Source organism: Rhinopithecus roxellana, chromosome 3 (genome assembly GCF_007565055.1).
Source record: "Rhinopithecus roxellana isolate Shanxi Qingling chromosome 3, ASM756505v1, whole genome shotgun sequence".
Lineage (NCBI taxonomy): Eukaryota > Metazoa > Chordata > Mammalia > Primates > Cercopithecidae > Rhinopithecus > Rhinopithecus roxellana.
Window position 1 is genome coordinate 39736986 of NC_044551.1, and position 26320 is coordinate 39763305.

Genomic DNA, 26320 nt, shown 5'->3' on the forward strand with positions numbered 1-26320 from the left:
AGCAGCAATTTAAAGATCTAATAAAATTGTGTATATCCCCCAAAACAATAATGTCACTTCTTGGTTGATAGCCATGTTTGGTTACAAAGGTATGTGCCAAGATTTTCACTGCAGGTTTATCAGCATTGCTGGAATATTTAAAACCCGAATGCGGGCCTGGCGCGGTGGCTCAAGCCTGTAATCCCAGCACTTTGGGAGGCCGAGACAGGCGGATCACGAGGTCAGGAGATCGAGACCATCCTGGCTAACACTGTGAAACCCCGTCTCTAGTAAAAAATACAAAAAACTAGCCGGGTGAGGTGGCGGGTGCCTGTAGTCCCAGCTACTCGGGAGGCTGAGGCAGGAGAATGGCGTGAACCCGGGAGGCGGAGCTTGCAGTGAGCTGAGATCTGGCCACTGCACTCCAGCCTGGGCGACAGAGAGAGACTCCGTCTCAAAAAAAAAAAAAAAAAAAAAAACCCGAACGCTTAATGTTCATCAACTGATAAGATGCTTAACAGTGATATACACGTAATACAGAATGTTATGCAGCATGCCGGATGCGGTGGCTCACGCCTGTAATCCCAGCATTTTGGGAGGCCGAGGTGGGTGGATCACCTGAGGTCAGGAGTTTGCGCGACCAGCCTGAGCAACATGCGAAACCCCATCTCTACAAAAAAAATTCAAAAACTAGCCGGACGTGGTGGTACACGCCTGTGATCCCAGCACTTTGGGAAGCTGAGGTGGGAAAATCACTTGAGCTCCGAAGGCAGAGGTTGCAGCGAGTGGAGATCTGCACTCCAGCTTGGTCACCAAAGTAAGACTGTCTCAAAAAAAGGAAAACAAAAAGAATTTCTTCTTTAAAAAAAAAAATACTCTGCAAACGAAGAGTTACTAATAGTCATTGCAGAATTGTTTGTAGTAGAAAGAGGCAGAAAACAACCGAAATATCTGGAGGTATGATACTGGTTACAGTACTACAAAACAGTATACTTACAGTAGACTGTCATGCAGCCATACAGAAAATGGGGTAGATCTACTTGTATAGTTACAGAGCAGTCATCAAGAGATATCAGTAAATGAAGGAAGCAAAGTGCAGAATAATGGGAAAAGTATGTTTGGGTTGGTATAATAAAGGAAGAGGGATAGCATGGAGTGATTATGTCCATTAAGACATATGTATTGCTTTAGTTATCTGCACTACACATTTGTTCCCATATGTTTTTGCTGTTATACATGCACAGGTTATGTCTGGAAGGAGTCACGAGAAAATGTTAATGAATATTAATGATTGCTAAGGGAGACAAACTTTGTCTAGGGCAGCAGAGGGTCTTAGTTTTCTCTGTGTACCCTATAGTACTGTGTGATTTTTTTTTTTTTTTTTTTTTGGGACAGGGTCTCACTCCATCACACAGCAGGAGTTCAGTGGCACAATCATAGCTCGCTGTGACCCCGAACTGCTGGGCTCAAGCAATTCTCTCGCTTCGGCCTCCCCAGTAGCTACAGGTATGCATCATTGTACATAGCTAATTTTTTTGTACAGACAGGGTCTCGGTTTGTTGCCCAGGTTGATGTCAAACTCCTGGCCTCAAGTAGTGCTCCTGCCTCAGCCTCCAAAAGTGCTGGGATTACAGGTGTGAGCCACCATGCCTGGCTGTGTGATTTAAAAAAAAAAAAAAAAATGCCTGTATTATTATTTTAATTAGTGTTAGGTATAGATTTTAATAGTGATATGAGGAACTATAATACAGAAATTTTGATCTTTAAAACAAAAGGGATGTAATACATTAGCCCTTGTAGGTAGGTATATGAGAGGGGTGTTTTGGGGGGCTGGTTTCTTGTTTTTGAGACAAGGTCTCGCTCTGTCACCCAGGCTGAAGTGCACTAGCAAGATCACAGCTTACTTCAGTCTCAACCTCCTGGATGCAAGTGATCCTCCTACCTCAGCTTCCCAAGTAGCCAGGACCACAGGTATGTATCACCAAGCCCAGCTAATTTTTTTAAATTTTTGTAGAGATAAGGTATCACTGTGTTGCCCAGACTGGTCTTGAACTCCTGGGCTCAAGCAATCCTCCCACCTCAGCCTCCCAAAGTGCTGGGATTACGGGCGTGAGCCACTTCACCCAGCCTTACAAGAGGTTTTGAAAATGAGGCATCCACGTTTTAATTCACCTCCCCAAAAACTGCTAACCTCTTTGCCTTTTGCTCCTTACCATGCAAAGATCATACAAAGATCCAGGCCAGGTGTGTTGGCTCATGCCTGTCATCCCAGCACTTTGGGAGGCTGATGTGGATGGATCACTTGAGGCCAGGAGTTCGAGACCAGCCTGCCCAATATGGTGAAACCCCACCTCTACTAAAAATACAAAAATTAGCCAGGTGCCTGTAATCACAGCTATTCGGGAGGCTGAGGCAGGAGAATCGCTGGAACCCGGGAGGCAGAGGTTGCAGTGAGCCAACATCATGCCACTGCACTCCAGCCTGGATGACACAGCAAGACTCCGGATCAAAAAAATAAAAAAAAAAAGATCATACAGAGATCCAAATAGGCCCTTTACTGGCCTAGAAAGACATGTCTAATTGCATTCCTCCCTTCTTTGATATTGTATCTTGACGAGTACCTCACCTCCTCGGACTCTGTGTAGCACTGACCATGCGCCAGGTAACTTGCTAATATTCTTTCCAAGAACGATCTCATTTAATATTCACAACATCCCTATTTCCTGTTTCTCAAGTACGAAAACAGGCTCAGAGAGGTAAACAACTTGCCCTTGGTCACATAGCTAGGGCTAGAAGCTAGGACTCTGACTTCAAGTCCATGTTCTCTTAACCCACTGTCGATACTGCCCAGAGAAGGAAGATACAGTTATGAATACAGAAAAGGGGCATAGTCTTCTCAGATACCCCTGAAAGGCTGGGGCTTTTTCTTCAATATCTCAGGCATGACACCAGATAATGCTGCATAGACAAATTTCCAAGTGATTTGAGAGTTCTGGAGTCCATGGCAAATCCTGATCATCTGCGGCCAGAGCTCTTTGCAAAAGGTTCTTTGCTGCACACTCTGGTACCACATACTAGAAGTCCTCACCTCCTGTGGCTTAGAAGAGGAATAACTAACATAGCATATATATCAAGCACCTATTATGTGACAGTCGCAGTGCTAGTTACAGTTTTTCAAGTCATCCTTACAAAAACTCTATGAAGTATTAACTCTTACAGATGTAGAAACTATGACTCGGAAAGGCTAAATGACTGGCCCATGGCTGGAAAGGGGCAGAGCTCAGAATCAGACTCAGATTTCTATCACTTGAAATTCAAAGCCCAATAAGGAAAAAAGAAACAAGAATAAAATATACATAAGACCTAATCGAAGCCAGGCCCAGTGGTTCAGGCCTGTAATCCCAGCACTTTGGGAGGCTGAGTTGGGCAGATCACTTGAGGCCAGGAGTTCGACACCAGCCTGGCCAACATGGTAAAACCCCGTCTCTACTAAAAATACAAAAAATAGCCCGATGCAGTGACGCATGCCTGTAATCCCAGCTACTCAGGAGGCTGAGGCAGGAGAATCGCTTGAACCCAAGGGGTGAAAGTTGCAGTGAGCTGAGATTGTGCCACTGCACTACAGGCTGGGTGACAGAGTGAATGAGACTGTCTTAAAAAAAAAAAAACCATAAAAACAAAAACAAAAACAAAAAAACTCATCTAATGTTCAAACGGCTCATTTCAACAGATAGGGATATCCCTGAGCTGAATATTTTGAGTGTTGTCTTATTGCTCACCACAGCACGATGAGCTACATCTAATTATTTACTTTACAAGAGAAGAGACGGGGTCAGAGAGATTAAATGCCTGAAACAGCAAGGAACTGAACACAGGTTTGTCTGGGTTGTCTCATTAAACACATCTTTAGAAACCTGAAGCCCCAGGGGTACAGAGAACAAAGGAGGAAGAGGACAGCATGGCAAATGTTCCCTGACCATTGACTGCTATTTTGGGAGTCCATAAAGAGTGCTGGGGACTATGATGGCTTCTATCATGATCACTGTCCCCTCACATGGCAGAAGGGCAAAAAGGGCTTACAGTACTCCGTTCAACGTCTTTTATAAATTCTCTCTAATCCCATCCATGAGGGTTCTTCCCTCATTACTTAATCACTTCCCAAAGGCCCCACTTCTTAATACTATCACATTGGCAGTTAGGTTTCAACATATGAATTTTGGCGGGACACTTTCAGATCAGTGCCATTCTATATGGTGACTCTCTCTCAAACCACGTCCTTGAGCAAAAGCAATTTGCACAGAGCCACTCCTCCAACTTCAACCCACTTAGCCAGTTATGGGCATATCACATGAGAAATAAATCTTTGTTGTTTTAAGCCATTGAGGTTTTGGGATTGTTTGTTACTATAATATTACTTGGCCTATCCTGCCAGTTACAGACATGTTTCCAGATCTTTCAGTTTTTCAGGAGATATTAAAAATCTAGGTTATGTGACTCAGTGTTCTTTTTTTAAAAACATTTACTAATAGTACAAAAACCTTTTGGTCTCACTTAAAAAATACAATGTAAATATTCTGAGGACTTTAGTTGAATAGGTTTCACCCTTTTTATTAATATTATTATTATTGAGATGGAGTCTCCCTCTATTGCCCAGGCTTGAATGCAGTGGCGCGATCTCAGCTCACTGCAACCTCTACCTCCAGGGTTCAAGCGATTCTGCTGCCTCAGCCTCCCAAGTAGCTGGGATTACAGGCGCCCACCACAACTCCCAGCTAATTTTTGTACTTTTAGCAGAGATGGGGTTTTGCCATGTTGGCCAGGCTGGTCTTGAACTCCTTGACCTCAAGTGATCTGCCTGCCTCTGCCTCTCAAAGTGCTGGGATTACAGGTATGAGCCACCCACCGCACCTGGCCATCACCCTTTTTAAAAACTTCTTTAGGCCAGGTGCAGTGGCTCACGCCTGTAATCCCAACACTTTGGGAAGGCCAAAGCAGGAGGATTGCTTATGAGACCAACTTGGTCAACATGCCAAGACCCCCATCTCTACAAAAATACAAAAAAAAAAAAAAAAAAAAAAAAATTAGCTGGGTGTGGTGGCATGCACCTGTGGTCCCAGCTACTCAGGAGGCTGAGGTCGGGGGATCGCTTGAGCCCAGGAGGTCACAGCTGCAGTGTGCCATGTTCACGCTACCACACTCCAGCCTAGGTGACACAGCAAGACCCTGTCTCAAAAAATAAAAATTAAAAACTAGAATTTTTATTTTTAAAAATGCTTTTCCTAGGCTTGTAATAAGAAAGCAACTAATTTTACATGTCAGTCTAGAAGTAAATTTATTTATTTTTATATTGAGACAGGGTCTTGCTCTGTCGCATAGGCTAGAGTATAGTGGCATGATCACGGCTCAGTGCAGCCTTGACCTCCTGGGCTCAAGTGATCCTCCCACCTCAGCCTCCCAAGTAGCTGGGACTACAGGCACACAACACCATGTCCAGCTAAATTTTAAATTTTTCGTGGAGACGGAGTCTCACCATGTTGCCGGGCTGGTCTTGAACCCCTGGGCTCAAGCAATTCTCCTGCCTGGGACTCCCAAAGTGTTGGGATTACAGGCGTGAGCCACCATGCCCTATTTTTTAATTGTGGTAAAACATACAGAACATAAAATTCCTCTTTCTAACCATTTTTAAGTGTATAATTCAGTGGCATTAAGTATATTCACAGTGTTGTACAAGCATACTCAGGGTTCTTAACTGTTGTCAACTAATCAAAAAATATTTTGAATACTTTAGGAACTGAATGAAATGTGTCTGTAGACCCAGTTCTGCCAGCATGCGGCTCTGCAGGACACCATGCTCCCTCAGCTTCCACTTCATAGCCCTTCTCTTCTCATGCATGACTTGGCTGCTCTGAGGGCCCTTTCAGCTCAGAATCTTTGGTCCTAGATAAAGCGTTCCTTGATGGATAAAGCAGTGAGGCAAATAGTGTATACCTGTGTTATGATACAACAAACAGACACTTGGTTTCCTGCGGTGGGGATAGCAGGGAGCAGACAAGCAGCTACAAAACCTTTCTTTGCAAATAATTAAACTCCCCAGCATCTGTCAAAGAAAGGGTCATCCCAGGAGGCTGGGTCTAGAGGTAGATGATACCAGGAGGAACCCACCATCTATACATGCCTACAGTGCATACATTCCTATCCTCACAACAACACTGTCAGCCAGGAAGGGCAGGGATTCTATGTGCCCACTTCCCAGGCTCACTGGCTTAGAGATGGCTCATTGCCTATAATCCCAGCACTTTGGGAGGTCAAGGTGGGCGGATCACAAGGTCTGGCCAACAAGGTCAGGCTGGTTCAAGACCAGCCTGGCCAACATGGTGAAACCTCGTCTCTACTAAAAATACAAAAATTAGTCGGGCAGGGTGGTGCACGCCTATAATCCCAGCTACTTGGGAGGCTGAAGCAGGAGAATTGCTTGAACCCAGGAGGCAGACGTTTCAGTTAGCAAAGATGGCGTCACTGCACTCCAGCCTGGGCGACAGAGCAAGACTCCATGTCGAAGAGAAAAAAAAAAAAAAAGGAAAGAAAAGGATTGATATGTACTATTAAGGAATAATCTTTTTTTTCTTTTTCTTTTTCTTTTTTTTAAATACAGGGTCACATTCTGTCACCCAGGCTGGAGTGCAGTGGTGTAATTATAGTGGTGTAATTATAGCTTAGTGCAGCCCTGACCTCCTAAGCTCAAGTGATGCTCCCACCTCAGTCTCCTGAGTAGTTGGGACCACAGGCATATGCCACCACACCTGGCTAATTTTTGTATTTTTTGTAGAGCTGGGGTTTCACCATGTTGCTCAGTCTGGGCCTCTTAAAGCAATGGGATTACAGGTATGAGCCACTGCACCTGGCCCAGGAATAATCTCTAAGATATTTTATAAAGTGAGAAAAGCAGGGTGCAAAACTGTATATAGTATGCCTTTTGTTTAAGAAGGAGAGGTCAGGGTAGGAGGGAGACCTACTTTTCACTGTATGCTACTTTGTGTTATTTGAAAATTAAACAGTAGGCGCATTGGGATTCCACCTGCAAATCCTACACTTATCCAAGATAACTTCTAGTAACATTGGCTGTAGTTGATTTCAGGCTTATTTTTATGTAAGTACACAGAATGTATGTATATATTTATGCAGGAACTACAGTCTGGCACATTTTCTTCTCCTCTTTAATAGGCCTTTATTTTCGATCTTTAACAGATCGTCATAAAGCTGTCTTCTCTTTAAATTGCTGTCTCTAGGCTTAGCCATACCCCCAACCCCTACCCCTAATTCTCTAAAACATGCCGTGGGTGGCTCGTCCTGTACACTGTTGCCTTTGGGAAGGATTTCGTTCCCTCATGGCTACCCTCCACCTTCCCTCATGGCAATCTAGCTATCCCTAGCCCCACTGCAAAGTTGCACCCAGGACTACCAAGATGCTAAGCCTTGCCTCTACAGGACCTAATGTGCCAGCACCCTCTTTCCCACTCCTCCTCGCCCCCTTCCCTTCCATCTTTTGGGAATTCCTGGCAGGTTGGGTAGGGGATGAATGGTTAAGGAGTATTTTGTGAGCAGGGGAAGACCCAGTGCCAGGGAGGCCAACCGAGGGCCTAGCAATTAGAGAATACTTATATATTTTGGTGCCTACCATGTGCCAAGCAATGTGCTACGAAGTCTGCATACATTACATGTATTCCAACAATACCACAAAGTAGGTTTCTTGGAGGGAACCATGTGTCCTTGTTTGCCTGAAACAGTCATGGTGTTTGCCTGTTGTCCTGGCAAAATTATTAATAGCATCTCCTTTCTCTAGCAAAAGGTTTAGATAAAAAATTGTATAGTCACCTTAACTGTCCCCATCTTACACGTGAAGATATTGAGGCTTAGAGAGGTAAGTTCATCTGCCCAGGGTCACACGGCTGGTAAATGATAGAGCTGAGATTAAAACTCTAGTCAGTATGGCTCTGTTAGGGACTGAACTCTGACATGGACATGAATGGTGTCCCCCAAAATTCCTATGTTGATACCCTAACCCCCAATGCGACTGCATTTAGAGACAGAGCCTGTAATAGGGCGAAAAAGGCTAACTGAGGTCCAGATTATTGCCTCCTCCCTAGGCCGCCTCTCTTCCACAACCGCCCCCACCCCACTCCAGTCAGGGCCCTTCCTCCTCTGCCACGACAGCTCTGCTAACCCTGCACTATCACTGCCTGCGTCCTTCGCAGCCTCCTGCTACATCTTTTCAACCGCTGCGTCCTCGTTGGCTGGCGCTCAATAAACATTGACTCGGTGAATAAATGAGTGAAACTGTCCTTTTAGGGATGGATGAATCTGTCCTATTCAAGGCGGTGCCCTTCTCTGGTATTCCCTAACACAAGCTTGACCCGAAGTAGGCGTTCTGAAAAAGGCCGACAGTCGATGGAGGCCAACGCAGCGCTCCTCTCACCTCCTCTCTCCGTCCAGGCCGGGTGACCAAAAGCGTGGCCGGCGGAAATGGGGCGGTGCGGCCGGCAGGGTTGAGGCCCGGAGGGGGCGGGGCCTCCCTCGCGGCCTGGCCCGGAGGCGGTTGGGCTTCCGGGAAGGGGCCTCTAGCGCGCACTCTCGGAAGCGCAGCCGAACCCGCCCTCCGAGCCCAGAGAGGCGCTGCTGCCACTGCTGCCGCCGCCGCCACGCCGCTGCCTCAGTTATGCCGGTGAGTGGTTGCGCCGTCCCCGCCACGCAGACTTGCAGTCCCCGGGTTCCTCCTCGGCTGCACAGCGGCTTGACCGGATGCTTCTCTTGAAGGGCTCAGGCCGCGGCCGGAGCCGCTGTTGTCCCCCAGCTTACCCCACCCAGCCCCCAGCTTTTGCGACCCTTCAGAAAATGGGATCCGAAGAGAGTTTAATCTAGGAGCTAGGCTTCAAAACGTCGGAGCTGGAAGGCCTCCAGGGGCGACAAGCCCACACCTTTCCTGCGTACACGGAGAAATAGACCCAGAGAGGGGGCAGGGGGTCGCTCAGCAGGACGCGGGGAGTTGGTGGCCAGCGGGAACTGAGACGCCTAGTCCCTGAGCCTTCCTCCTGGCTGCCCTGCCCGCGGAGCTGGCCTGAAGGAGGGCGGTGGGGAGGCTCTGGGCAAGGGGATGGACCCGGTTATAACCTCACGGACCGGGCAGGTTTTCAGAGGTTCATGCTTTTCTTAATTTTCCTGCCCACCAGGGCTTACTTTTCAAATCAGCTCTGGGCGACTCTGAATGGAGACACTTTGTCAGCCTGAACCCATAAGCCCCAGAGAGGTTCAGGAACCCCCCTCAAAGTCACCAGTTGCTCAGTGGCAGAGTCTGGGAAATCAGTCTTAGCCTGCCTTTGCAGATCACTCAGTATATTGTTGCTCGTGGCCTCGTTTTTTATATAAAGAATTGAGGGCTTTGGCAGATAAAAATATAAAAAACCCAGTAACTTATTCCAGGTCGTGTTGAAGTTGGCAGAGCCAGGATTCAGCTCCTTGTCCTCAGGCTCCCCATCTCTCCAGGCCTGACCACATCGCAGGTGCCTGGCAAAAGCAGTCATACCGGCTTGGGAAGATGGTCTGATCTCAATTGCTTGGTTAGGGTCATGTGGTGTTTAGCATTGTCTTCGAGGTGCGTAATTCATGGCTCTGGGCCAGGTGGATATCAAGAGGTATCCCACAGATGCCATGTGTCTTAGCAGCCTGTCCTTTGGGAGCTGAGAGGTGAGCCTGACGCCCCCTAGGCAGAGCCACTAACATTTCAGGTGTCATTTTCCTTGGACCTTGCCAGGTGCCTTGAGACAAATCCTCCAACAACAAAGTATGGATAAGGAATCTAATAGAATCAGCCCTACCAGTTGAACAAGTCAGCCTGTGGCAATGGTAAAAGACAGTATTAATCTCCCTGGGACTTGAAGAGTGAAGGTCACCAAGATTTTTTGTGGGGGGTGGCAATGAGGAAAAGGCCAGCTTGATCATCAGTGTATTCTGTATCTTCTGGGGATTTTGACAAAAGACCCTCTGGAGCAAATGATGGGAATGAGGAGGGCGCCTGGCACCATGTACCACAAGATGAGCAACTGAAGGAAGGAGGGTGTTAGTCAAGGGACTGCCTTAAAACTGGAAAGGGAAGAAAAAAACATATATATATGTTTATATATATATATATACACATACTGGGCAACAGTGCGAGACTCCGTCTCAAAAAAAGAAAAAAAAATCGTCCCACTTACTTCGCCCAGGCTGGAGTGCAGTGGCGTGATCTTGGCTCACTGCAAGCTCCGCCTCCCGGGTTCATGTCATGCTGCCTCAGCCTCCTGAGTAGCTGGGACTACAGGCGCCTGCCACCACGCCCAGCCAATTTTTTTTTTTTTTTTTTTTTTTTGTATTTTTGGTACAGACGGGTTTCACCGTGTTAGCCAGGATGGTCTTGATCTCCTGACCTTGTGATCCGCCTGCCTCGGCCTCCCAAAGTGCTGGGATTACAGGCATGAGCCACCGTGCCTGGCCACCACTTACTGACTTTTAAAACCTACTTTAAACCTACTGGCTTTTAAAATCTACCCATTTTATAAGTCTTTATGAAAGACCCCAGAGGCCATGAGGAACCAGAACTACCCAGTTATGCATCCGGTAGTAGAGCCAATCTTGAGCTTCTCCTATAAAGAAGTGATTACTCTGTCCATGAAATAGTTTTTCCATCACCCTCAAATTTATTTTTGCCCCTCAGAGGTGGAGGAGGAGAGCACTGAACTGTAATCTTTATACCCAGAAGCTGATTTCTCACTTCTGACCTTTATACTGTGGGGGATGGGACCTACTCCCTGTAATCAGCAACTGAAAGTTTCAGGTATTTGTTGACTTTAGGTCCTTGGGCAGCAAAAAACTGTGCTCCCTAAAAATGTATTTCTAGTTTCGGAGCTTCTGCTGAGAGTCACGGTTATGAGAGCTGGTGGTGTACTTTGCTATTCCAGAACGAGCAGGATTTCCCTGGAGCGAAGAAAGCCTAGGTTCATATTCCATACTCAGTAGGTATTTGCCACATGACTGCAGGCCACTTAGTGAACTCTTGGGAACTTCACTTTCCTCCTGAGTGAAATAAGATAAATAGCTTTCTTTCCAGGCTCAGTGAGGACTAACTTAGATACTGCATAAAGACAATTTGACATATAATAGACAATCAGTAGATTTAGCTCTTAGGTTGAGCTTGCAAACCCTTCCAAACTTTGGCTCAGTATATAAGTGCAAACCATTGATTAATCAATTTTCTACTGGTTATCCTAGAGCAAGACTCAGCAAACTTTTTTTTACAAGGCCCAAATAGTAAACATTTTAGTTTTCACAACCCACAGGGTCTCTGGTACAACTACTCAACCCTGCCATTCTAGTGCAAAAGTGAACAAATGAGTTTGGCTATGGTTTTTTGTTTTTGTTTCTTGTTTTTTTTTTTTTGAGACGGAGTGTTGCTCTCTCGCCAGGCTGGAGTGCAGTGGCATGATCTCAGCTCACTGTAACCTCCGCCTCCCAGGTCAAGTGATTCTCCTGCCTCAGCCTCCTGAGTAGCTGGGATTACAGGCGCACGCCACCACTACCAGCTAATTTTTGTATTTTTAGTAGAGACGGAGTTTCACCATGTTGGCCAGAATGGTCTCAATCTCTTGACCTCATGATCCTCTTGCCTCTGCCTCCCAAAGTGCTGGGATTACAGGCATGAGCCACCACACGTGGCCCGAGTTTGGCTATGTTTTAACAAAACCTTTTCCCTTGTAAAACAGGTAGCTTGTAGTGTGCCAATCCATGTTCTAGAGCATCATCATTTTTTTTTTTTAAATAATTTTTTTGTTTTAAATTAAATGGAGCCATGATCTCACTGTATTGCCCAGGCTAGTCTCAAAATCCTGGGTGATCCTCCCATTTCAGCCTCCCAAAGTGTTGGGATTACAGGTGCAAGCCACTGCACCCAGCCTTTAGATTTTTATTTTTATTTTTTTTTTTGAGACAGAGTCCTGCTCTGTTGCCCAGGCTGGAGTGCAGTGGCATGATCTTGGCTCACTGCAGCCTCTGCCTTCTGGGTTCAAGCTATTCTCCTGCCTCAGCCTCCCAAGTAGCTGGGATTACAGGCACCTGCCACTATGCCTGGCTAATTTTTTTCTATTTTTAGTAGAGAGACAGGTTTCACCATGTTGGCCAGACTGGTCTCGAACTCCTGACCTCAGGTGATGGCGCCTGCCTCAGCCTCCCAAAGTGTTGAGATTATAGGCATGAGCCACATTGCCCTGCCTAAAAAATTCTTTAATAGAGGAGAGCATCATCTCAGACTGTAATGTGGGCAGGAATGACTTGGGTGTCTTGTTAAAATGAGGATTCTGATTCCGGACTTCTGGGAAGGGACCTGAGATTCTGCATTTCTGGCAGGCTCTCAGGTGATGCTCATATTGTTCAGTTGAGGACCACATTTTAAAGACAAGATTTTGTAATACCTACTGCAAATCCTTCTTTCCAGAATTTGTTATTGTTGCTGTCTTTGAATAATCATGAAACAAGATGAAAAATCAGAGATGTTTAGAAGAAAGGAAAGACTGACCATTTTCTTTAAGGCAGATTTTGCAGATTTGGCCTTAATAAAAGTAGTAGTTTACTAGTCACAAAGGTCATACAGTCTACACTGGAAAATCGAGCTGTTTAACTCTTGGTCTTGGTTTCCTCTGTAGAGCACAATGACAATCCAGACTCAGAGGTGTTTAGAGACTTGGAAAGAGTTTTAGAAGCCACTTAGCCACTTTATTTTCAGGTCTGTAGTTTTGCCTCCCTGTCTCTCCCCAGTAGGTTAAAAATGAGGAGTGGCAGGGCCTGCTGCACATCCATAGAGCCAGTTGAGGCAGGTGTCTGGGAGCCGCACTTTATACAAGGTCCCCAGATTCTTCCTATACACACTGAAGTTGAAAAAAAAACTGAGTTAGCTAATACCCTTTTGGTATAGATTAGGGAACTGGAGCCCTTCTGGAGCAGAGATTTTGCCTGTGGTTTTCCAGCAAGATATATCGCTACACCCAGAATTCCAATTGAGGTAATAGACTTGAAATATTTTGAAGTGCTCCATGAAAAATGTAGCCATTTATTTTTGAAGGGAAACAGGAGAGACAAATGGAAGAAATTAATAATAACCCAATAGCTAATTTTTTACCCAATGGAACCTAGTACTAGGCTCTAATTTCCTTAATGTATTAGTTATCTATTGCTCCTTAGTAATTATCCCAAAACTTTGTAGTAAACAACAAATATATTTATAGTAACTCGCACAGTTTCTGAGACTCAGGAATTTGGGAACAGCTTGGCCTAGTGGCTCCGGCTCAGAGGCTCTCATAAAGTTGGAGTGAGATGTTGGCTGGAGCTGCATTCATCTGAAGGCTTGACTGGAGCTGGAGAATCCACTTTCGAGATGGCTCACTCACATGCTTGTTAGCTCGAGGGGTTGGGTCTCTCACTTTGTGGACCTCTCCTTATGGTTACTTGAATATCTTTATGATTTGGTAGCTGACTTCCTCTAGTGCAAGTGACCCCTGAAAGAGAGCAAGACAGAAGTCACAGTGTCTTTTATGACATTTGTGATATCTTCAGAAGCCACATAACCTCACTTCAAGCCATATTCTATAAGACACACAGACCAACCCAAGACATTTGGAATGGGATTACTCAAGGACATAAATACCAGAGGCAGAGATCATTGAGGCCATCTTGGATGCTAGCTACCACACTTAAAATCCTGTATTCATCCCATTCACAAATCTAGAGAGGGACTCTTACCCCCAATGTTCAGATGTGGAAACTAAGGCACAGAGAAGTAACTTATTGATGATCATGCAATTAGTAGTGTCAGAACTGGTATCTGAAGCCAGATTTATCTAATTTCAGATTGTCTCATTTCCAGAGATTTTAAAATGAAGTATTGGTTTATGTAATCCTTGTGTGAAAGCAAAGCAAAAGACCCAGAAGTTCAAACCAGCCATGTCAATTATCCATTGACTCAAAAATATGTTTTAAGCACCTACTCTGTCCAGGCACTGTTCCAAGTATTAGGAATCCAGCAGTGAACTGAACAAAACCTCTGTCTTCTGGGTGCTTACCTTCAGACCCTTGATCTGTTAGATATCCTGGAGACTGTAGAATGTAGAGCTTACATGAAGACTAGGAGCCGGGGATCCCTTCCTGCCTGGCCTCCAACCCACTGGGGAACCCAGGCAATCCTTTCTCTTCCCTGGACCCAGATGCTGCCACTGAGAATGCAGCCCTTGGATGAAAGCAGAATCACCTGGGATAATGACTAGACATAACAGATTCCCCAGCCCAGACCTGCTGACCAGAACCTGTAGTTTTTGCAAGCTACAGGTGACTCTAGTGCAGAAAATAATTTTCTCGTTCATAAGTATGGGGGCCCATCCCTGTCAGAGTTATTGGTGGCCCTGAGACAAAGCTCATAGCTCAAGAATCAGTGCTTTGAAGGTAGGACTGGGAAAAAGCATGTTAAACTAGATCTCCAGGTGATTCTATTCACTATGTGCCAGACATTGCTAAAGGATTTATGGGGATGATTCCATTGAATACCACCTGTGAGGTAGAAACTCTTAGCTACTCTATAGTTGAAGAGACTGGAGCTCAGAAACAGGCTCCAGATGAGTCTGATGCCAACCAGGTCCTACCCAGTCTCTCTGCCTTCTCTCTCGACCCTGAGTGGGCCTGTCTGCTGGCACTGTGTGTGGGTCACTCTGCAGGGCTCGGGTCATGCTCCCCCTTTGTTTGTTTCAGAAGCACATGTTCTCCGTGGACATGACCTGTGGAAGCTGTGCTGAAGCTGTCTCTCGGGTCCTTGATAAGCTTGGAGGTGAGTGAGTGGCCCTCAGTTGGGGGTGGGATAGAGGAGACAGATGCACTTATGCCATGTTCAGATGCATGCAGATGTTGCAGGAGAGGCTTAGGGTTAAGCTGATCATAACAGTAAAACTGAAATGTATTGAGGGCTTAGCACGTGCCAGCTACTCTTATTAGTTTCTTATGTGCATCACATCATTTAATCCTCACCACAGCCATTTCAGACAGCTTGTTTGACTAGCTCCATGTTAAATAGGAGACAGCTGAAATTCAGAGACGTTAACTTATCTGGGATCACATGGTCAGTAAATGGCGGAGCTGGGATTTAGCCAAATTAACTAGAACTGCCAGGACTAGCTCTGGAACCGTGGCAGTACTAGTGAATATTGGTCATCTCCAGTGTGTACTGCATGACACATTTGAGTGTCATTTTCTGCTAAAAAAAAATTTTTTTTTTTTGAGGTGAAGTTTTGCTCTTCTTGCTCAGCCTGGAGTGCAGTGGTGTGATCTTGGCTCATCGCAACCTCTGCCGCCTAGGTTCAAGCAGTTCTCTTGCCTGAGTCTCCCGAGTAGCTGGGATTACAGGCATGTGCCTGTAATTTTGTAAATTACATTCCTGGCTTATTTTGTATTTTTAATATAGACGGGGTTTCTCCATATTGGTCGGCTGGTCTCGAACCCCTGACCTCAGGTGATCTGCCTGCCTCGGCCCCCCAAAGTGCTGGGATTACAGGTGTGAGCCACCCTGCCCAGCCGCTATTAAGATTTTTTAAATGGAGCTGGGCACGGTGGCTCACACCTGTGTTCCCAGCATTTTGGAAGGCTGAGGCAGGCGGATTGCCTGAGCTCAGGAGTTCTTGAGACCAGCCTGGGCGAAATGGTAAAACCCTATCTCTACAAAAAATACCAAAAAAATTAGCCAGGCATGGTGGCACATGCCTGTACTCCTAGCCACTTTGGGGGACTGAGATAGGAAGATCGTTTGAGCCCAGGAGGTTGAGGCTGCAGTGAGCCTAGATCATGCCACCGCACTGCAGTGGGGGCAACAGAGCAACACCCTGTCTCAAAATAAATAAATAAAAAAAAAGGAAAAAAAATTTTTTTTTTTTTATTATACTTTTAAGTTCCAGGGTACATGTGCATAACGTGCAGGTTTGTTACATATGTATATTTGTGCCATGTTGGTGTGCTGCACCCATCAACTCGTCAGCACCCATCAATTCATCATTTATATCATGTATAACTCCCCAATGCAATCCCTCCCCCCTCCCCCCTCCCCATGATAGGCCCCAGTGTGTGATGTTCCCCTTCCCGAGTCCAAGTGATCTCATTGTTCAGTTCGAAAAATTTTTTTAAAGTAACAATTTTTTTAAAATTTTGTCTTTTTCTATTTCTTTGCTTCAAAAAATTTTTTTAAGTAATTTTGAATTGCTCACATGCAGGTTTTTTTTTTTGTTTGTTTTGTTTTTTGAGATGGAGTCTCGCTGTGTTGCTCAGGCTGGAGTGCAGTGGCACATGATCTTAGCTCGTTGCAACCTCTGCCTACTGGGTTCAAGCGATTTCTGTCAAATTTTTTGTATATTTCATAGAGATGGGGTCTCACCATGTTGGCCAGGCTGGTCTTGAACGCCTGACCTCAAGTAATCTGCCCACTTTGGCCTCCCAACGTGATAGGGTTACAGGCATGAGCCACTGCACCTGGCCACATGCAGCTATCCTTAAAGCACCTCTTTTCAACAATCAGTCTCATCCAGCCTTGTCATTTCACAGCTGGGGAAACTGAGGCCCAGAGAGGGCTGGGATCTGGTCCTGGGACTGAATGAGGTAATAACTGAGTTGTGATCAGAGTTTTGGCAACGCCAGTGCTCAGTCAGCCTTCTAAGACTTTTTCTTTTCTTGTTCCCCTACATGAACTGTCACACAATCTTCTAAAATTTTCTCTTTTAAAACCCTAAATAATAATGACATTAAGTTTTCAAATGGCTTCCACATGGATGTGATCTCGTTAGCAGTCCTCTGAGCTGTACTTTCCATCTTTGGAGTGAGGATGTTGATGCCAGTACCCAGGAGGTTAAGTGACTTGCCCAGAGTCCCACAGCAAGTCAGTGGCTGATCTCTGGCCCTGTAAACTGGGATCTTAATCTGAAAGAAACTGAAACAGTGGAAAGAACCTGGCTGCTGACTTTCCACATAACTGTGGGCCCTTGTTTCTCAGGCCTGGGTTTCCCCAGCTGTGGTATAGGAATGTATATCTTGTGTATCTGTATCAACTTCTGCTGTTGATGCTTTTTTTTTTTGAGATGGGGTTTCCCTCTTTTGCCCAGGCTGGAGTGAAGTGGCATGATCTCTGCTGGCTACAACCTGCTTCACCCGCCCTCCGCTGGATTCAAGCGATTCTCCTGCCTTAGCCTCCCGAGTAGCTGGGATTATAGGTAGCTGCCGCCGCGCCTGGCTGATTTTTTTTTTTTTTTTTTTTTTTTCTGAGATGGAGTTTCGCTCTTGTTGCCCAGGCCAGAATGCAATGTCGTGATCTCAGCTCACCGCAACCTCCACCTCCCGGGTTCCAGCAATTCTCCTGCCTCAGTATCCCGAGTAGCTGGGATTACAGGCACGGGCCACCACGCCCAGCTAATTTTGTGTTTTTAGTAGAGACGGGATTTCTCCATGTTGGACAGACTGGTCTCAAACTCCTGACCTCAGATGATCCTCTCTCCTTGGCCCCCCAGAATGCTGGGATTACAGGCAGGAGCCACTGTGCCTGGCCTGTTGACGCTTTAAAAATGAAACTGCACAGGAGCCCCTCAAACAAAGCAGCAGGCTCTGGATGAAGTGGGAACGGGCCTAATTTTGTTTGACAGCTCAAGGACACCTACCCACCCCAGGAACTTCATCCAGGCCGGAGTGTAGTGGCACGACCTCAGCTCACTGCAGCCTCAACCTCCCAGGCTCAAGTGATCCTCCTACCTCAGCCTTCTGAGTAGCTGGGACTACAGGATTACACCCGGCTATTTTTTTTTTTTTTTTTTTTTTGTTGTTGAGACAAGATCTCACTTTGTTGCCCAGGCTGGGAAACCATATGATTTTTGTTCTTGGTTTTGGTTTTGGTTTTTTTGAGACGGAGTCTTGTTCTTTTGCCCAGGCTGGACTGTTGCCCAGGCTGGAGTGTAGTGGCCGGATCTCAGCTCACTGCAAGCTCCGCCTCCTGGGTTCACGCCATTCTCCTGCCTCAGCCTCCCGAGTAGCTGGGACTACAGGCGCCCGCCACCTCGCCCGGCTAGTTTTTTGTATTTTTTAGTAGAGGCGGGGTTTCACCGTGTTAGCCAGGATGCTCTCGATCTCCTGACCTCGTGATCCGCCCGTCTCGGCCTCCCAAAGTGCTGGGATTACAGGCTTGAGCCACCGCGCCCGGCCTGTTTTTGTTTTTGAGAAGGAGTCTCACTCTGTCTCCCAGGCTGGAGTGCAGTGGCGTGATCTCGGCTCACTGCAACCTCTGCCTCCCAGGTTCAAGCAGTTCTCCTGTCCTAGCCTCCCGAGTAGTTAGAATTACAGGCACATGCCACCACACTGAGTTAATTTTCATCTTTTTAGTAGAGATGGGGTTTCACTGTGTTAGCCAGGCTGGTCTCGAACTCCTGACCTCAAGTGATCCACTCGCCTCAGCCTCCCAAAGTGCTGGGATTACAGGCATGAGCCACCACACCCAGCCAACCATATGATTTTTAAGGCCCCTTGCTGGGGGATCTGCCTTTGAGCTTCGGCAGGTTTCTCCCCATCTTTTCCTACTGTCCCTACTTGGATGGCCTCTTGAGAAAGTCAGGAGGGTTTTTTGAGTTGCTTAGGGCCCTAAAAGAAGAGTGTTAGGGCTGAGGAATCACAGATTAATGGCATTCTTGAGCTGGAAAGACCACAGGAGCTGGCCAGCCCTGAATCCTTCATGTACAGATGAGGTAACTGAGGCCTGTGAGAAGCAGGACCCCACCCCTGCCACCCATGGTCACCTAGCAAGTCAATGGTGAGGCCAGGCCTAGAACCTCTCAAGACTTTTCCTTTCTTTCTGTGTGCTCTTTCATCAGAGTAAAACTCTGGGTCCTCTCATGTGCTGCTGAGGAGCTATAAATTGGCATAGCCATTTAGGAGGGCGATTTTGCAATGTCTATTAAAAACATTCAAAATGTGTCAAACATCTGTCACCCCACAATTTCCATTCTGTGAATTCACTGTATAAAAATATTTTTATAAGTTTTTTTAAGACAAGTTCAAATATGTTTGCTATAACATTGTGATAGTGGTGAAAAATTAGAAGCATCCTCAATGACCTTTAACATGGATTAATTAAGTGGATGTGTGGTACGTTCACACTATGGAAGATTGTAGCTTTTAAAAAAAGAATAGGGCCAGGCACTGTGGCTTACGCCTGTAATCCTAACACTTTGGGAGACTGAGGCAGGTGGATCACCTGAGGTCAGAAATTCAAGACCAACCTGGCCAACACGGCAAGACCCCATCTCTACTAAAAATACAAAAATTAGCCAGGCATGGTGGCTTATGCCTGTAATCCAAGCTACTCAGGAGGCTGAGGCAGAAGAATCGCTTGAACCCGGGAGGCAGAGGCTACAGTGAGCTGAGATCACATCACTGCACTCCAGCCTGGGCGCTCTGTCTCAAAAAAAAAAAATGGGCTGGGTGCAGTCGCTCACACCTGTAGTCCTAGCACTTCGGGAAGCCAAGGCAGGCAGATAGCTTGAGCCCAGAAGTTCAAGACCAGCCTGCAAATGCAATATGCAAAACCCTGTCTCTGCATAAAATACAAAACTTAACCAGGCATGGTGGCATGTGCCTGGAGTCACAGCAACATGGGAGGCTGAGATGGGAGGATCACTTGAGCCTGGGTGTTCAGGGATACGGTGATTTGTGATTGTGCCACTGCACTCCAGCCTGGATAACACAATGAGACCCTGTCTCTAAATAAATAAATAAATGTAATAAATAAAGAAAAAAGTAAAATATTAGCAAGACCTGTTTATGTAGTGTGATGCCATTTGGAGGAATTATTTTTCATTTGTCTATCTGGGACAAAGTCTGGATAGAAGCTGGACTGTTCACAGTGATCTCAAGGGGTAGGATCACTAGGGGGCCTTACCGCTTCTACTTTTATTTAGAAATGTTCGCTTTTTTGAAAAAGAAGTGTCTATATTACTTTTGCAATTAAAAAAAAAAAAAAAACATGACTGGGCGTGGTGGCTCATGCCTGTAATCCCAGCACTTTGGGAGGCCAAGGCGGGCAGATCACTTGAGATTAGGAGTTTGAGACCAACCTGGCCAACATGTCAAAACCCTGTCTCTACTAAAAATACAAAAATTAGCCAGATGTGGTGGTGTATGGCTGTAATCCCAGCTACTCCGGAGGCTGAGGCATGAGAATCACTTGAACCCAGGAGGTGGAGGTTGCAGTGAGCTGAGATTGTGCCACTGCACTCCAGCCTGGGCGACAGAGTGAGTCTCTGTCTCAGAAAGCCCTAGTATAGAGCAGGGATCGGCACACTACAGCCCATGGACCAAATCCTGCTCACAGCCTATTTTTGTATGTTCAAGAATAGAGTTATAAAAAAACACGCAGAATATGCAACAGAGTCCATATGTGGTCCACAATGCCTAAAACATTTACTTTCTGGCCCATTACAGAAGAAGTTCGCCAATCCCTGCTCTAGAGGAAGGGCAAGGGTGGTTGTGAATAGTAATTTAGAGCCTGAACTCTTTCTTGCTGTAACTGGGAGGGTCTGTGTTTCCTTTCCCCATACCCCATTTCCTCTTCCTGCAGGAGTTAAGTATGACATTGACCTGCCCAACAAGAAGATCTGCATTGAATCTGAGCACAGCATGGACACTCTGCTTGCAACCCTGAAGAAAACAGGAAAGACTGTTTCCTACCTTGGCCTCGAGTAGTAGGGACCTGGTCCCCACAGCCCGCAGGATGGACCAAAGGGAGCAGGTGGGTAAGGCCCCAGCACTTGCTGAACAAACCTACTGCTCACGCCTCTCATCAGAGCTAACACCTTGGTCTTTGAGAGCTTGAGTGGAGCAGAAGAGCCCCCTGGGTTCTTTTCAATCCACTGTCTACCTTCTTTGAAGTGGTTACAAATATTTTATTATTGTCTAATGCAAATCACAAGTTCAGGGAATTCTTACAGCCCCTGTGAGTGGACAGAGCACTGTAAAGTCTCCCAGAGCCCTCTTTCGGACTTAGGGGTTGCAGTTCATGGATAGCAGGGTTTAAGTTTACAGTCTATGACCCTAAGCAGTGCATTTTAGCTCCTTTGTTTGTTTGTTTGTTTGAGACGGTGTTTCACAGTGTGGCCCAGGCTGGAGGGTAGTAACTCTTCATAGGTGTGATCATAGTGCACTATAGCCTTTAACTCCTGGGCTCAAGTGATCCTCCTGCCTCAGCCTTCTAAGTAGCTGGAGCTGTAGGCACATATCACCACACATGGCTCTGGCTTTGATAAACTGACTGTCTCATCAGAGTTGACACTTATGCCTTGGGCCTTATTCTCCTGTGCCCTGACCAAGTGAGTTAATTCAGACTGTGCCGCCCTCTTTACTTGAAACTGTTGTCAGCTTCCTGAGCATGCCCTTTGTCCAGACTGGTACAAAAACAATAGCATGTTTGAGCTAGATGTTCCCTTTACTTTTTTGTAATCCAGTGAGGCAGTAAGGGGCACTGTGCCAGCAGTCTTCACTCTGGAACCAGGCAGACCTTACTCATTGATCCAGCCAGTCTCAGCAGGGCACTTCTGGCTACCACTGCCCATGTAGCACATTTGGCTCGTGAATTACAATGATCGCCACATCTCTGATGTGGTTTGGTGCCCTGACTGTGACTGAGAAAAATGAGGCCAAGAGAGGGGAAGTGATTCAACCAAAGTCCACCGAGGTGAGTGGCAGAGGCACGAAGAAAGTCAGATATCCTGAATCGGAGTTCTGTTACTGTTACTGGTGGCATTGTCCCTGTGAATGGGCCCACGGAGACCCCGCAGACAGAGGCCAGCCACAACTGACTGGTAGGTCCTCTTTGAGGATAGCCTCCTTCCCAAAGGCGTACATTTGGAACCTGAGCCATGGCAGTGTTCTGTGTATGTGGTAACATCACATGCAAGTCACAAGATGTCAGATGCATCTGTTTTCGTCATGCACTTTCCATCCATAGATAGAACGCATATTCAGGAATGAGCCCAGGATGAATAACGAGGAATCTAGGATTCTGATTCCAACTCTGTCCTCATTCCACACTGACTTTGGGGACTTTTTACATTACAGAGATTTGGTCTTCCCATCGGTAAAATGGGGCTAAAACCTCCAACCTGCTTTTCTGCCTTGTGGGGATTGGTGTGCAATCTCTCCACATATGAAGGCTTATCCTCTAGGGAAGTAAAACATCAGCTGTTTCCATAATGTTGAAGAACAGTGTTTCTTACATCATTCCTCACCCAGGGTTTCGTAGGGAGGGTGAGTGGATGGGGCTCTGGACCCTCCATAGCTCCCAAACAGCCCTGTGTCATATTGGGCTTCCTGTAAGATTGTATTTTATGAAAATGCTCTGTAACAAGAAGGAATGGAGGGAGAGAAGGAAAAGAAAAAGCTCTTCCTGAACTAGCTATATACATGGGGGAGCCCTAATGCACACATCTTGGATTAGAAACTCTAGGCCTGGGCGTATTAATTTTTTTAACTAAAAAAGTAATATCTGTTGGATGTAAACCATGTGTAGTTTAATGTGTTTTTCTCATAGAAAACATGTTTTCTCATGTTATTTTATTGAGATGAAATTCACAAGACATAATAATTAACTATTTTAACCCATTTATGCTGAATATTGCAAAGTTTTTTATGTGAAAAATCAAACCTTGGTGATGACCTTGAGCAGTAGGATATAAATAACTCCCACAAGCTTAGCATTCCAATAATGGAACACTAGGCATAAATGGGCTAAAGTCTATCATTTAGTGGCATTTGTTGCATTCACAATGTTGTACGACCACCACCTCTCTCTAGTTTCAAAACTTACTCATCATCTCAGAAACACACCCTATACCCATTAAGAAGTCACTCCCCACTACCCATTTCTCCATCCCCTGGCAGCCACTAATTTGCTTTCTACTACTCTGGATTTGCCTACCCTGGACAGGTCATATAAAAGGAATTACATCATATGTGACCTTTTTGTGTCTGCCTTTTTCCATGTAGTGTAATGTTTTCAAGATTCATTCAAGTCATAGCATGTGTCTGTAAATCATTCCTTCCTATGGCTTAGTAATTTTCATGGTACTTTTTATTTATTTTAGATTTTTTATGATAGGAAGTTTCAAACATATGTAAGTAGAGTGATAGAATGAATCCCCAAGTACCCGTCACCCAGATCCAACAATTAGTGTTTATTTCACCAAGGCCTGTTATTTTTTGATAAAAGCACTCTGTGACAAGAAGGAATGAAGGGAGAGAAGGAAAAAAACTCTTCTGGAGCTATCTATATCCATGTAGGGGAGCCCTAATGCACACATCTTGAATTAGAAACTCCACTGTCCTCATTGTTTCATCTGGGTGATGAAACACCCAGATTATATTGAAGCAAATTCCAGACATCATGCCCACTCCCTCCTGCCCAGATTATTTTGAAGCAACTTCTAGACATCATACAATCTTATCTGTACGTATTTCAGTAACCATGTATTGTATGGAAAGGCTCCTGGAAATTCAGATGCACAGTACTCAGTAAGAATCACCCAAATAAGCCAGCTTTAGTCCATGTGCTCAGGCAACATGTCTTTGAAGTCTGCTTTGAGGCTCCTCAGTGACCCACTTGAAGCCAGGCTTGGGAACCTCAAAGATAGAGTGTTTATTGGTTTTTGAAGTCACCTTAATCATCTGACTCTTGGCAGATTTATTTGCTCATGATTTTGTTCATTGCCTTTCCAACATAAACTGTAACAACTGTTGACTGAGTATCCTGGCAGTCCTGGAAATTCCCCAGAAGAGGGCTTTGGCAGTGATTGGCTTAGCAAGGTTAATGCGTTCCAGCCAACCTGAGTATAATAGGTTCATGGGAGTGTAACAGACTTCATGGGAGCAGTGTGCAGGGCTGGACATTGGGGATCTAGTCCTGCCCCTGCATCTGCACCCTGGGTTTTCCACCTCACCCATGCCTCCTTGTGCATTTATTGCCTTTGCAATATCGCTATGTCCACAGCAGATGGCGCCTTTGTTCCACCTAACTTTCCATCTTTCCTAGGATACTGATCCTCCCCTGGCTTCCAGACAGACCTGGGACTTGGCAGTTATGCTGGGCAATGGTGTTCCTGTGGAGACCCTCAGTTGTCCTATTCCTTCCTAGCTTCCCCGCAATAAAATCAAGCTGCTTTTGTTGGAGATGTTGTCTTGCCTGGTCTTGGTGTTGCTTGCTCACATGTAGGTGGTTAACGCTTACTCGGGTTGGAGTTTTGAGAGTTCCCACCTGGGAGTCAGACACCCTGTAGATTCTGATTCTTTGCTGTGTGATCTTTAGCAAATCACTTCCCCTCTCTGGGCCTCATTTTTTCCTCACCTGTAAAGTAGAGGCATTGACCCAGAACAGTGATCCCCTTTCTTTTCACAAGTTTCGTAGATTTCATATTTTGAAAAACTTTTGTCTATCAAGTGAATTGCACAAAAGGTTATCAAATGTTAAGGCAAGTGGAATAGTGGGAAGAGGCTGTGGAGACAAACTGCCTGGGATAGAGTTCAAGCTCCAGTACCTCCCAGCTGGGCCACTTAACCTCTCAGTGTCCACAGACATAAAATGTGATGATAGCATCTACTGCAAATGGTGTTTATGGGGATTAAATGAAGTGATACATGTAAATCAATTAGAGCAGTGATTGCTGGTTAAAAATCATACAGAAAATATTAGTGATTCATTTTTGGCTTTTTGTTTGTTTGTTTTGAGATGGGGTTTCACTCTGTCACCCAGGCTGGAGTGCAGTGGTGCAATCAGGGCTCACTGCAGCTTTGACCCCCCGGGCTCAAGCAATACTCCCACTCTTGCCTCCCAAGTAGCTGGGACTACAGGCACATGTCATCATGCCCAGTTCACCTTTTTTTTTTTTTTTTTTAGTTTTTTTCTAGAAATGGGGTGTTGCTATGTTGCCCAGGTTGATCTTGAACTCCTGAGCTCAAGCAATCCTCCTGCCTTGGCCTCCCAAAGTGGCCTTGAACGCCTGCCCTCAGGTGATGCACCCACCTCAGCCTCCCGTAGTACTGGGATTACGGGTATGAACCAGTGCACCTGGCTGCCACTCATTTTTAAAATATTTCATTAGTCAAAAATCTGTCACAATGGCAATTTGAATTCCAGTCAGGCTGAGTCAGGTTGAAACTAGTCAGGTTGGAGTGCAGTGGCATGATCATAGCTTACTGTAACCTCTAATTTCTGGGGTCAAGCAATCCTCCTGCTACAGCCTCCTGAGTAGATCTTATATACTCTTAAAAATTATTGAGGATCTTGGCCAGGTGCAGTGGCTCACACCTGTAATCCTAGCATTTTGGGAGACTGAGGCGGGTGGATCACTTCAGGTCAAGAGTTTGGGACCAGCCTGGCCAATATGGTGAAACCCATCTCTACTAAAAATACAAAAATTAGTCGGGCGTGGTGGCACATGCCTGTAATCCCATGTATTCTGGAGGCTGAGGCAGGAGAATCGCTTGAACCCAGGGGGCGGAGGTTGCAGTGAACTGATATTGCATCACTTCACTCCAGCCTGGGCGAAAGAGCGAAACTCCGTCTCAAAAAAAAAAAAAAAAAAATTAAAAATTTATCAGTTTGGTTATGTGGGTTATATTACATTAGAAATTAAAACAGGAATTTTTAAAACAAAAATACCCAGGCACACATCCCATTAGCCACTGGGACTAGATGAAGTCATTGCATTCATTTAGACTCTGGAAAACTTTACCGTACAATTGTTAAGGAGGAAAAGGCATCTTTTTTTTTTTTTTTTTTTTTGAGACGGAGTCTTGCTCTGTCGCCTGGGCTGGAGTGCAGTGGCCGGATCTCAGCTCACTGCAAGCTCTGCCCGCGAGTTTACGCCATTCTCCTGCCTCAGCCTCCCGAGTAGCTGGGACTACAGGCACCCGCCACCTCGCCCGGCTAGTTTTTTTTTATTTTTAGTAGAGACGGGGTTTCACCGTGTTAGCCAGGATGGTCTCGATCTCCTGACCTCGTGATCCGCCCGTCTCGGCCTCCCAAAGTGCTGGGATTACAGGCTTGAGCCACCGCACCCGGCCAACGGAAAAGGCATCTTACAGAAGCTTTTAAATTTAACCTCAGGTGCCTTCTGAAAGGCTCTTGGGGGTCACATGTTGAGAATCACCACTTTAACCATTTATTGGGCACTTACTGGGGACCCAGGGCTGCTGGAGACTGGAATAAGAC

General features: G+C 45.8%; 1 protein-coding gene across 2 annotated transcripts; it reads left to right on the forward strand.

Moving 5' to 3' along the window:
• The first annotated feature begins 8569 nt into the window (after positions 1-8569).
• ATOX1 (antioxidant 1 copper chaperone) lies at positions 8570-24279 on the forward strand. 2 transcript variants are annotated; one of them, XM_010358656.2, is made up of 4 exons: positions 8599-8698; positions 14797-14872; positions 20678-20848; positions 24143-24279. In XM_010358656.2, exons 1-3 carry the CDS (start codon positions 8693-8695, stop codon positions 20800-20802), a joined length of 207 nt encoding a protein of 68 aa, XP_010356958.1. In that variant the 5' UTR covers positions 8599-8692; the 3' UTR covers positions 20803-20848; positions 24143-24279. The 2 variants fall into 2 exon arrangements, with proteins under 2 accessions (XP_030782877.1, XP_010356958.1); XM_030927017.1 differs by lacking the exon at positions 24143-24279 and having other exon boundaries at positions 8570-8698.
• Positions 24280-26320: the final 2041 nt, after the last annotated feature.

What these genes read in the sequence shown, in the direction of transcription:
- ATOX1 (XM_030927017.1), top strand. An exon ending in GGTCCTTGATAAGCTTGGAG is followed by an intron (nt 14,873 to 20,677) that starts GTGAGTGAGTGG and finishes CTCTTCCTGCAG; the next exon opens with GAGTTAAGTATGACATTGAC.